This window comes from Salmo salar, chromosome 18, assembly GCF_965601325.2.
Source record: "Salmo salar chromosome 18, fSalSal1, whole genome shotgun sequence".
NCBI classification, from domain to species: domain Eukaryota; kingdom Metazoa; phylum Chordata; class Actinopteri; order Salmoniformes; family Salmonidae; genus Salmo; species Salmo salar.
The window spans coordinates 82,026,407-82,039,846 of NC_138308.1; the positions used below are offsets into that span (position 1 = coordinate 82,026,407).

Sequence of the window (13,440 nt, forward strand, 5' to 3'; positions counted from 1 at the left end):
TGAAACATTTGAAAACACATTTGCTGTATTGAAACACCCTCCTTTGCAGGTGCCCCTCTAGGCGGTATAGGAGGAGGTACCATCACGCGAGGCTGGCGGGGGGAGTTCTGCAGGTGGCAACTCAACCCTGGGATGTACCACTACAAAACTGTAATCGCTAACCAGGTAGGCTTGGGAAAAGACTGCCTAGCACCTAGTAACACGCTATGGTATAACTTAACTGTGAGAAAAGTCCAGTTTAAGTCCTGTACACATGCACTACTAATTATCTTAGTTTTCTAAATGGGTTATGCCTTTAACAAATAATATTTTCAAATAGGCTTAAAGCCTCTTAGCTCCAGTTCTTAACTGTTGGTCAATAACAGAACTCCTTCACAATTCACTGCGTCGACAGGACCTTTTGAGGTCTCCACCTCTACTGCTCCTAGTTCATATTTAAAGTCCACTCTATTTAGTCTAGTCGGAGTATGGTGTATATGAAGTTCACTTTGTGGCACATGTATTATACTATATATTCAGATCTCTTCCAGTCCTTTTGTCTTCCCATATCCCTCCTCTCTGTCTCCTAGTTCACGGTGTGCCTGCGTCGGGGCGGTCAGACGGTGTACCAGCAGGTGTTGTCAGTGGAGCGCCCCCCCACGCTGCAGGGCTGGAACTGGGGCTACTGCGGAGAGTACGCCTTCTACCACGCCTTGTACCCCCGGGCCTGGACAGTCTACCCCCTTCCTGGGCAGAACGTCACCCTCACCTGTAGACAGGTGTCACCCGTCATCCCCCACGACTACCAGGTAACTGGGAATGTCCCCCAATGACATGACTTAGCATTGGGTTTCAGTCATATTGTTTCCACTAAATGTCCCCTAAGGCCATGACTTGGCATTGGGTTTCAGTCATATTGTTTCCACTTCAGCCAATGTGGCTGAAGCAGAGATGGTGTCCCCCCCAAATGGCACCCTATTCCCAATGTAGTGCACTACTTTTGACTAGGGCTCTGGCCAAAAGTAGTGCACTATATAGGGTGCATGATGCCTACGCCAGACAGTCATCCAGCCTTGTCATAAACGTACCTTTTTAACCCTAACCTATCTCTTATTCTTATCTGTATTTTTTGGAACTGCGTTGTTGGTTAGGGGCTCGTAAGTAAGCATTTCACTGTAAGGTCTGTTGTATTCGGCGCATGTGACTAATAAAATTTGATTTGATAACCTTAGAGTTTTATGTGTCTTGGTCTCTGACTCTCCTCCCTCTCTCTCTGCCATCCCTCCATCCCCCAGGATTCCAGTCTCCCAGTGGCGGTGTTTGTGTGGGACATAGAGAACAAGAATGACTACCCGTTGGACGTCTCAATCATGCTCACCATGGTCAATGGGTCAGGCCACAAGGACGACAAGAGCGGGGGCCACTGGAATGAACCATTCCACCTGGAGAAGGAGGGGGAGTCAGTGTCTGGAGTTTTGCTTCATCACTGCACCACAGTGAACCCCTACACTCTGTGCATGGCAGCGCGAGAACAGGTAGACGTCATAAATTCACAATATGGTTTTACAGTTGTGCACTGGTAATGTTTCTGTTTACGATTTATCATTTGTTTTCATTGCTCTTGACACTTTCCTTTCAATTAAAAAAACACTGGCCATTTGAAGATGGCATAACCATTATCACCTTGTTAACTGTGTGTGTGTGTGTGTGTGTGTGTGTGTGTGAGAAGTCTGACAGGGAGATCAGTCACCAGACAGCGTTCAGTCCAAAGGGAACCTGTGGGGCGCTGTGGAGTGACCTCATCACTGATGGACGGCTGGACTCCCCCACTGGTCAGTAGTATCAACCGGCGATCACTAATCACTATTTAAAAAAAATATTCTCCCCCCTCTGTTGTTAAAACAGCTAGCTGGAGCCGACTGAGCGTTGAACCAACGATCTGTAGTCAGCGAAATCTAGAAATTAGGCACTTTTTACTAAACGTATGCAGTTCAAATATTCTTATAGATTGTCATATAATGTAACATCCTTGGGTACATTTACATTTAAGTCATTTAGCAGACGCTCTTATCCAGAGCGACTTACAAATTGGTGCATTCACCTTATGATATCCAGTGGAACAACCACTTTACAATAGTGCATCTACAGGAAAGGAAGGGATATATTAGTAATTGTTGGACAACCCTCTGTAAGGGTCGTAGGGTTTGAATGACAGCACCCACATGATTCCTTTTCCAGGTCATAGTCAAGTCTTTTATGAACGCCATATAATTAGTACTTGGCGATAGAGTGAAGTGGGAGAGTAAAGTATTTTCCTTTTCCTTGACATTCACTCTCCTCCTTCTTCCCCACCCCTCCGCCTCGTCCCCACAGGTTCCAATCCTCCCACCCAGAAGGGAGAGAAGGTGGCAGCAGCCCTGGCAGTGGGCTGTTCAGTGCCGGCTCAGGGCCACAACGATCTGGAGTTTAGCTTGGCGTGGGACATGCCCAACATCACATTTGGCTCCAGGGAGAGGGAACACGTCAGGTAACATTTAAAAAATGGGTAGAATTCCAATTGACAATCCATCCTCGTTTAGGATAGTGGTCAGTATCTCCAGACTGGGAGGAACAACTTCATTTTTTTATTTTCTCAATAAGCTTCATGTTAAAAGGCCTTGAATTTACTGCTCTTTTTCTATGTAATATGACTAAAAGCTGTCACGACAGAGACCGGGTTTCAATTCACCGACGGGGAGGAACAACTTTTTATTACGTGTCTATGAGATAAGCCTTATTGTAAATTGGACTAATGGACAGAATTTATTTCCTCATCTATTGCTTTCCCCAATTCCTCTCAATCTGTTCTTTTACCTTTATTTAACTAGGCAAGTCAGTTAAGAACAAATTCTTATTTTCAATGACGGCCTAAACTGCCTGTTCAGGGGCAGAACGACAGATTTGTACCTTGTCAGCTCGGGGATTTGAACTTGCAACCTTTCGGTTTCTAGTCCAACGCTCTAACCACTAGGCTACCCTGTCGCCCCAGTGTCCCAGCTCAGTTTTCAACAAGGTACACTGCATGCTACACCTCAAGTTAGTCAGGTCTTTTTTTTTATTACATTAATTAGCACAATGCCCACTTAACCCAGAAGCCAGCCGCACCAATGTGTCGGAGGAAACACAGTACACCTGGCGTCAGCGTGCATTGCACCCGGCCCGCCACGGAGTCGCTAGTGTGCGATGGGACAAGGACATACCTGCCGGCCAAACCCTCCCCTAACCCGGACGACGCTGGGCCAATTGTGCGCCGCCCCATGACTCTCCCGGTTGTGGCCGGCTGTTACAGCCTGGACTCAAACCCAGAATCTCTAGTGGCACAGCTAGCACTGCGATGCAGTGCCTTAGACCACTGTGCCACACGGGAAAGGCTCTTGTCAGTTAGGTCTGACATGAGGAAAGGTTGCTGTACACTCTGCATACTTGACGCTAAAATATGCTTTATCCTTGACCAGTGGTTCCCAAACTTTTTATAGTCCCGTACCCCTTCAAACCTCCAGCTGCGTACCCCCTCTAGCACCAGGGTCAGCGGACTCTCAAATGTTTTTTGCCATCATTGTAAGCCTGCCACACGCACTATATGATACATTTATTAAACATAAGAATGAGTGAGTTTTTGTCACAACCCGGCTCGTGGGAAGTGCCAAAGAGCTCTTAATAACCAATAATTTTGCTCTTTATTTAGCTATCTTACATATAGAACTTTATTTGTTCATTGAAAATTGTGAATAACTCACCACAGGTTAAGGAGAAGGGTGTGCTTGAAAGGATGCACATAACTGCAATGTTGGGTTGTATTGGAAAGAGTCTGTCTTAAATAATTTTCTTGCTAGTGAGCGCAGCCCAATCCAGATATCTGGCAGTTGCTTCTGATTTGAAATTAAATTTTCACAGAACTGCTTGTTGCAATTTCGATGAGGCTCTCTTATTTAGATATCAGTAAGTGGATTGGAGGCAGGGCATGAAAGGGATATCGAATCCAGTTGTTGGTCATCCATTTCAGGAAATTACCTGCGTAATTGCGCAGCCAACTCACTCAGGTGCTTCGCTATATCACATTTGACATTGTCCGTAAGCTTGAGTTCATTTGCACACAAAAAAATCATACAATGATGAAAGACCTGTGTGTTGTCGTTGTTAATGCAGACAGAGAAGAGCTCCAACTTCTTAATCATAGCCTCAACTTTTGTTCCACACGTTGAATATAGTTGCGGAGAGTCCCTGTAATCCTAGATTCAGATCATTCAGGCTAGGAAAAAACATCACCCAGATAGGCCAGTCGTGTGAGAAACTCGTCATCATGCAAGCAGTTAGACAAGTGAAATATTATGGTCAGTAAAGAGAACTTTAAGCCCGTCTCTCAATTTAAAAAAACGTGTCAATACTTTCTTTGCCCCTTGATAACCAGCGCACTTCTGTATGTTGTGAAAGCGTTACATGGTCGCTGCCCATATCATTGCACAGTGCAGAAAATAATCGAGAGTTCAGGGGACTTGCTTTACAGTGAAAATGGTTAACTTTGTTAGTCTCCAAAATGTCTTTCAAGCTGTCAGGCATTCCCTTGGCAGCAAGAGCCTCTCGGTGGATGCTGCAGTGTACCCAAGTGGCGTAGGGAGCAACTGCTTGCAAGCGCATTACCGCTCCACTATGTCTCCCTGTCATGGCTTTTGTGCCAACACATCTTGACCACAAGTCCTTTGATGTCACAAAGCTGTCCAGTACTTTAAACATTTCCTCTCATGTTGTCCTGGTTTCCAGTGGTTTGCAAAAGAGGATGTCTTCGGGTTAGGGTTAGGGACCCCCCATAAATGTAACGGACAAATACCAGGAGCTGTGCCAGGCCCGCCACGTCTGTTGACTCATCCAGCTGTAACGCATAGAATTCGCTGGCTTGTATGCAAAGAAGTAATTGTTTCAAAACATCTCCTGCCATGTCACTGATGCATCGTGAAACAGTGTTGTTTGATGAAGTCATTGTCTGTATAGTTTTTTTTTTTGCCTTTTCCCCCAGCATTGTCCCAGCCATATCCATGGCAGCACGAAGAATGAAGTCCTCCACAATAGTATGGGGCGTGCCTGTCCTAGCCACTTGGTAGCTCACCATATAAGACGCTTCTAGCCTCTTGTTAATGGTATCTGTTGCTTTTATACACGTCTTACTACTCGAAAGTCATCTTAATTTTCGCTCAAAAACTCCCGTGGCTTATTTTTCAAATTGGCACCTTTTTTTCCTCTTCTAAATGTCTGCGCAAGAGTGAAGGTTTCATAGAGTTGTGAGATAGTACTTTTGCACATATAACACTCTGTGGCTGAGGAAAGGCACTACTCCCAATATCAGTGAACCCCAAATCAATGTAATTATCATATTTGCGTCTCTTCGATGGTCCAACGTATCTGTCTGTTCGGTGCGTTCCCCTGGTAAGGGGGCAGTAGCTCTTCGGCTGCATCAGATTCACAACTGTCAGTGTCCATGCTAGCTGGGCTAACAACAAATGTAGAATTACTGATGCTAGCATTGGATGTGCTCGTGGAAGCAGAACAACTTGTCGACAGGTGCAGGTGTAGTACTGCTGGTAGTAGCAGTACTACCAGTAGAGCTAATATGTGTCTCTATGGATGCGGGCCTTCATTTATAAAATTGTAAAAAATAAAATAAAATTGGGCAAACGGAATGAGCAGCTGCTATGTTTGGCTACATACGGACCGTTAGTGGAATTCCCGCAAGAGAGTAACGGTTAATGTGATTGGATGTTAATTATTTGACTAGGCTACCTGTATTTGACATTGTTATTTCGCTGAACACTAGATGGTTTAATTGTATTTTTGGCAATGAAACGAGGCTACTCAGGTGAGGAGGGGGGGGAGAAGCTCACCCAAATGTATAGCCCCATTTGTAAAATATAAATGGAATGTTTGAAAATGTGAAGAATTATATTTAAAAAAAAAAAGTGAATCACATTTTTATTTGGCGTACCCCAGTTTGAAATACCTGTCCTAGAGTGTCGTGACGATCATTAGTCTGACTGTTATTTATTTTATCAACAATGTTTAATTGTTACTCGATTTTAAATGAATCATGTAACCATGAACTCATTAGGAATTTGGGGAACAACGAGAAGTTGTTTAACGAGTTACCATCTCCCGACTTAAACTCTAAAGATATACAGTTATCTCTTACATCAATAAGTCCCTTATTAATCATTTAGTCTTGCTTTCTGGCACCTTTTGATCCTCACCAATGACATGTGCAACACACAATCACAGGCTCCAGTTACACTGCCCCAGGTGTACACACACTCCTGTCTGTTACTGTAAACCTTGTAACTGCTACTCACTGGAGCACAGCATCTTCAGTGACATGTAACCACATAGATAGCCCCCCCCCCCCCCCCCCCCATCTATCCTATCTACTTCTATCCTATCTATCTATCTATCTCTATCTCACACAAACCAACAACAACAAAAAACAGTCTGGCAGGTACAGCGTACATCAGATTAGTTACAGTAACATCTTTGAATTAGATTATCTTTGAGTACGAAACCCATTTTCCCAAGTATTCCTGGCCTCTCTCCTCATGTGTTCTTAAAGTAAAGGGCATATGCTCCATATAGTGTATTTCTTTATCAATGTCTACCCATTGTGTCATGGGGGAAGCTGCCAGTAGGACCTTTTTACTGGCTGCCAGTAGGACCTTAACTTACACAATAGACAAGTGCCTGTTATCAGGTATTTCATCCAAATACAAAGAAATGAATGTTAAAACCCATTATTATAGTAAGTTTCAATTGCGGGGCAAGACCAAAAGATATGAGACTGATCTGCCCAGTTATTTCAGTGTTATGTTCCTCCTCCCATTTCTGGTTAATATAGTTTGTGGAGTGTTTCTTTGGGGATAGAATACCCAGGTAAAGATTTAGATTTTTTTTATTTAAAAAATATATATAATTTATACTCCCCAAGTTGTTAGTGAATACTTGGATCAATTTCTGAGGTGCCCAAGTGTCAATCACTTTTATTTAAAAAAGTAGTTGAAGGTGCCTCCCGAGTGGCTCATCGCTCTCTAGTGCCTGCAAGCTCACTTCCGTCGTCAGGTGAACGGTGTTTCCTCTAACACATCGGTGCGGATGGCTTCCGGGTTAAACGAGCAGGTGTTAAGAGGACGCATGACTCGACCGTCAACTCTCCCGAGCCCGTCAGAGTTGCAGCGATGAGACAAGATTATAATTGGATATCACGAAATTGGGGAGGAAAAAAAAGCTAAAGTCTTGAACTTGCAGGTACCTGTAAAAAATCTAGTTTATCCAAGTCATACAGTGAGGGAAAAAAGTATTTGATCCCCTGCTGATTTTGTACGTTTGCCCACTGACAAAGAAATTATCAGTCTATAATTGTAATGGTAGGTTTATTTGAACAGTGAGAGACAGAATAACAACAACAAAAATCCAGAAAAATGCATGTTAAATGTTCTAAAATTATTTGCATTTTAATGAGGGAAATAAGTATTTGACCCCTCTGCAAAACATGACTTAGTACTTGGTGGCAAAACCCTTGTTGGCAATCAGAGGTCAGACGTTTCTTGTAGTTGGCCACCAGGTTTGCACACATCTCAGGAGGGATTTTGTCCCACTCCTCTTTGCAGAGCTTCTCCAAGTCATTAATGTTTCGAGGCTGACATTTGGCAACTCAAACCTTCAGCTCCCTCCACAGATTGTCTATGGGATTAAGGTCTGGAGACTGGCTAGGCCACTCCAGGACCTTAAGGTGCTTCTTCTTGAGCCAGTCCTTTGTTGCCTTGGCCGTGTGTTTTGGGTCATTGTCATGCTGGAATACCCATCCACGACCCATTTTCAATGCCCTGGCTGAGGGTCTCACCCAAGATTTGACGGTACATGGCCCCATCCATCGTCCCTTTGATGCGAAGAAGTTGTCCTGTCCCCTTAGCAGAAAAACACCCCCAAAGCATAATGTTTCCACCTCCATGTTTGAAGGTGGGGATGGCGTTCTTGGTCATTCCTCCTCCTCCAAACACGGCGAGTTGAGTTGATGCCAAAGAGCTCCATTTTGGTCTCATCTGACCACAACACTTTCACCCAGTTGTCCTCTGAATCATTCAGATGTTCATTGGCAAACTTCAGACGGGCATGTATATGTGCTTTCTTGAGCAGGGGTACCTTGCGGGCGCTGCAGGATTTCAGTCCTTCACGGCGTAGTGTGTTACCAATTGTTTTCTTGGTGACTATGGTCCCAGCTGCCTTGATCATTGACAAGATCCTCCCGTGTAGTTCTGTGCTGATTCCTCACCGTTCTCATGATCATTGCAACTCCACGAGGTGAGATCTTGCATGGAGCCCCAGGCCGAGGGAGATTGACAGTTCTTTTTGTGTTTCTTCCATTTGTGAATAATCGCACCAACTGTTGTCACCTTCTCACCAAGCTGCTTGGTGATGGTCTTGTAGCCCATTCCAGCCTTGTGTAGGTCTACAATCTTGTCCCTGATATCCTTGGAGACCTCTTTGGTCTTGGCCATGGTGGAGAGTTTGGAATCTGATTGATTGCTTCTGTGGACAGGTGTCTTTTATATAGGTAACAAGCTGAGATTAGGAGCACTCCCTTTAAGAGTGTGCTCCTAATCTCATCTCGTTACCTGTTTAAAAGACACCTGGGAGACAGAAATCTTTCTGATTGAGAGGGGGTCAAATACTTATTTCCCTCATTAAAATGCAAATCAATTTATAACATTTTTGATATGCATTTTTCTGGATTTTTTGTTGTTATTCTGTCTCTCACTGTTCAAATAAACCTACCATTAAAATTATAGACTGATCATTTCTTTGTCAGTGGGCAAACGTACAAAATCAGCAGGGGATCAAATACTTTTTTCCCTCACTTACATATATATATGTGTAATTGTTTTTACTTAGGTCATGGAAGCTCCAGATCCCCATTCCTTATAATTGTCCTAAATGATGTGATCCCTCTCTGCGTCCACTGTTTAAATCTGTTATCCTCAGTTGCAGGGATGAAGCTGGGGTCGTATGCGAACCAACTCAGCAGTTTGACCTCTGTCCAAATGAAGTTGCTTTACTATCCTAAACCATATCTTAAAAGATAAATGTATCCACTGACTTTGTATATTGTATATTTCTATTACCCAAAACTGACTGTATAGGCATTTCTGTCAAAGTCTCGTTGGCTTTCCACTTGATTTCGTAGTCTGAATTGCACCAACACACCAAAGGTCTCAATTGGGCTGACACAAAATAATATTTTAGGCTTGGTAAGGCCATACACCCCCCCCCCCCCCCCCCCCCTCCACACACACACCTCTGCAACATATACATTTTGATTGTTTCAATTCTACTACTAAGAGCCAAAGGAAATTAATTCCACCTGTCCAGGTCATCATATTTTGATGGGAACGTAATTCATGTTAGAAAGTTTGGGTGTGTCTTTCAGTAGATTTACACCAAGATATTTAATGGATGAACAGGTCCACTGGAAGTTGTTCTACCTGCTCTTCAGCTCTTGCTGTGGGGTAGAATTACAGTTAAGTCAGAAGTTTACATACACCTTAGCCAAATGCATTTAAACTCAGTTTTTCACAATTACTGACATTTAATCCTAGTAAAGATTCCCTGTTTTAGGTCAGTTAGGATCACCACTTTATTTTAAGAATGTGAAATGTCAGAATAATAGTAGAGGGAATGATTTATTTCAGCTTTTATTTTTTATCATATTTCCATTCCAGTGGGTCAGAAGTTTATATACACTCAATTAGTATTTGGTATCATTGCCTTTAAATTGTTTAACTTCAATGTTCAAACGTTTCGGATAGCCTTCCACAAGCTTCCCACAATAAATTGGGTGAATTTTGGCCCATTCCTCCTGACAGAGCTGGTGTAACTGAGTCAGGTTTGTAGGCCTCCTTGCTCGCACACACTTTTTCAGTTCTGCCCACAACTTTTCTGTAGGATTGGGGTCAGGGCTTTGTGATGGCCACTCCAATACCACGACTTTGTTGTCCTTAAGCCATTTTGCCACAACTTTGGAAGTTTGCTTGGGGTCATTGTCCATTTGGAAGACCCATTTACTACAAAGCTTTAACTTCCTGACTGATGTCTTGAGATGTTGTTTTAATATATCCACATAATTTTCCTCCCTCATGATGCCATCTATTTTGTGAAGTGCACCAGTCCCTCCTGCAGCACCCCCACAACATGATGCTGCCACCCCCGTGCTTCACGGTTGGGATGGTATTCTTCGGCTTGCAAGCCTCCTCCTTTTTCCTCCAAACATAACGATGGTCATTATGGCCAAACAGTTCTATTTTTGTTTAATCGGAGCAGAGGATATTTCTAAAAAAATTACCATCTTTGTCCCCATGTGCAGTTGCAAACCGTAGTCTGGCTTTTTTTGGGCAGTTTTGGAGCAGTGGCTTCTTCGTTGCTGAGCGGCCTTTCAGGTTATGTCGATATAGGACTCGTTTTACTGTGGATAAAGATACTTTCGTACCTGTTTCGTCCAGCATCTTCACAAGGTCCTTTGCTGTTCTGGGATTGATTAGCACTTTTCGCACCAAAGTACGTTCAGCTCTAGGATACAGAAAGCATCTCCTTCCTGAGCGGTATGATGGCTGCGTGGTCCCATGGTGTTTATACTTGCGTACTATTGTTTGTACAGCTGAACGTGGTACCTTCAGGTGTTTGGTTCATCCTTGGGAGCAATTGCCAGACTCGTGGAGGTCTTGGCTGATTTTCTTTTGATTTTCCCATGATGTCAAGCAAAGAGGCACTGAGTTTGAAGGTAGGCCTTGAAATACATCCACAGGTACACCTCTAATTGACTCACTATAATTGACATAATTTATCAGAAGCTTCTAAAGCCATGACATCATTTTCTGGAATTTTCCACGCTGTTTGAAGGCACAGTCAACTTAGTGTATGTAAACTTCTGACCCACTGGAATTGATACAGTGAAATAATCTCTGTAAACAATTGTTGGAAAAGTTACTTGTCATGCACAAAGTAGATATCCCAACCACCTTGCCAAAACTATAGTTTGCTAACAAGAAATTTGTGGAGTGGTTGAAAAACGAGTTTTTATGACTCCAACCTAAGTGTATGTAATCTTCCGACTTCAACTGTATATATTTTGACTTGTGTACGTCAGTCTAGGTACACTTGAACCTGGGGTCTTTAAGCAATAAGAGAACATCATGAGGATACATGCATATCTTATGTTCACTACCTCTTACTGTTACTCCCTACGAAGACTACTTCTGTGTGCACTTAATCATGAACCAGTTTGTTGACAATGCGTCATCACTGTGTTACCATTGGCCTTGTAGACTTCTGTATTTGCCTGCTACTTGGTAACAGCTATTTTTGAATGAGTGATCATGGAATGTTGTCTCACATTCCTTATTTGAATGCAGTTATTTTAAGTCTGCTCTGGATAAGAAATGTAATGTAATATATTTGATGGCTGCCCATGGGTCCTGGTCAAAAGTAGTGCACTATCATAGAGAGAATAGGGTACCATTTTGCACGCAGCCAATGTCTTTTGTGTATGTTTTCTAGGAGGTACACGCGTTTCTTTGGTACCAAGGCGGACGCTGCTCCCTCTCTCAGCCACTACGCGCTGACACACTACAGACTGTGGGAGAGGAGTATCGAGGAGTGGCAGAGACCCATACTGCAGGACAGGTACCTACCTTCAGAAAATATTCACACCTCTTGACTGTTTCCACATTTTGTTGTTACAGCCTGAATTTAAAATGTATTAAATTGAGGTTGTGTCACCTGCCTACATACAATACCCCATAATGTCAAAGTGTAATTATGTTAAGAAAATGTTTTTGAGTAGTGAATTTCAAACAGATTCAACCAGAAAGACCAGAGAGGATTTCCAGTGCCTTGCAAAGAAGGGCACCTATTGGTAGATGGGTTCAAAAAAAAGCAGACTTTGAATATCTCTGAGCATGATGAAGTTATTAATTACACTTTGGATGGTGTATTAATACACCCAGTGACTTCAAAGTTACAGGCGTCCTTCCAAACTCAGTTGCTGGAGAGGAAGGAAACCGCTCAGGGATTTGAACATGAGGCCGGCCAATGGTGACTTTAAAACACTTAGAGTTTAATGGCTGTGATAGGAGAAAACTGAGGATGGATCAGAAACATTGTAGTTACTCCACAATACTAACCTAAATGACAAGTGAAAAGAAGGAAGCCTGTACAGAATACAAATATTCCAAACATGCATTCAGTTTGCACTAAGGAACTAAATTAAAACAGCAAAACATTTGGCAAAGAAATTAACTTTGTCCTGAACACAATGCATTATGTTTGGGGCAAATCCAACACATCCCTGAGTACCGCTCTTCATATTTTCAAGCATTGTGGTGGCTGCATCATGTTATGCTTGTCATCGGCAAGGACAATGGAGTTTTTGGGGGACAAATGGAGCTAAGCACAGGCAAAATCCTAGAGGAAAACCTGGTTGTCTGCTTTCACTGGGAGACAAATTCACCTTTCAGCAGGACAATAACCTAAAACACAAAGCCAACTATAAATTGGAGTTGCTTACCAAGACGACATTGAATGTTCGAGTGGCCTAGTTACAGTTTGGACTTAAATCGGCTTGAAAATGGCTGTCTAGCAATGATTAAGAACCAACTTCATAGAGCTTGAAGAATTACAAAAATAATAATGTGCAATATTGTATAATCCAGGTGTGCAAAGCACGTAGAGACTTACCCAGAAAGACTCACAGCTTTAATCGCTGCCAAAGGTGATTCTAACATGTTTTGACTCAGGGGTGTGACAACTTATGTAAATTAGAGATTTTTGTATTTCATTTGCAGTAAATTAGCAAATATTTCATGTTTTCACTGTCATTGTATATATGGTGTTTTTTTGTTGTTTTTTTTACAATTTTTTACTTTTTTTATCCAATTTGAATTCAGGCTGTAACTCAACAAAATGTGGAATAAGTCAAGGGTGTATGAATACTTTCTGAAGGAACTGTACATTTTCTGAATACCTTGTAATACATGTTCAATAACAAACATATGGCTTTCTTCACATGTTCAACTTGAACAATGAATGTGTGTTTTTACATTTGAAAAGTCGCAACATCCGCAATGGTAGTCAACTTTCTGTCTGTGTGGTAGCTCTCTCCCGTCCTGGTACAAATCGGCTCTGTTCAACGAGCTATACTTCGTGGTGGACGGGGGGACTGTGTGGACGGAGCTGCCTGAGGACAGCGATGTCAGTGGGGGGCTGCGGAGTGAGGACGGGGGGCTACCCGCCCAGCCTGCCATCATCAAGGAGTACGGTCGCTTTGCCTACTTAGAGGGTAAGGGGTCATACTTTAACTGACAGTAATAGTGTGTGTGTGTGTGTTACTGCTGGTGAAGT

The 13,440-nt window shown here is 42.9% G+C and overlaps 1 protein-coding gene across 14 annotated transcripts in view; it reads left to right on the forward strand.

The window, feature by feature from the left end:
- Positions 1-13,440, forward strand: part of gba2 (glucosidase, beta (bile acid) 2) — a 43,959-nt gene that overhangs the window by 13,152 nt on the left and 17,367 nt on the right. For all 14 annotated transcript variants that reach the window (XM_014156205.3, XM_014156208.3, XM_014156207.3 and 11 more), the window contains 7 exons: positions 50-165; positions 570-788; positions 1,275-1,514; positions 1,709-1,811; positions 2,353-2,506; positions 11,599-11,724; positions 13,194-13,378. In XM_014156205.3, coding sequence (XP_014011680.2) covers positions 50-165; positions 570-788; positions 1,275-1,514; positions 1,709-1,811; positions 2,353-2,506; positions 11,599-11,724; positions 13,194-13,378 — 1,143 coding nt within the window. The remainder of the gene's footprint in view (positions 1-49; positions 166-569; positions 789-1,274; positions 1,515-1,708; positions 1,812-2,352; positions 2,507-11,598; positions 11,725-13,193; positions 13,379-13,440) is intronic.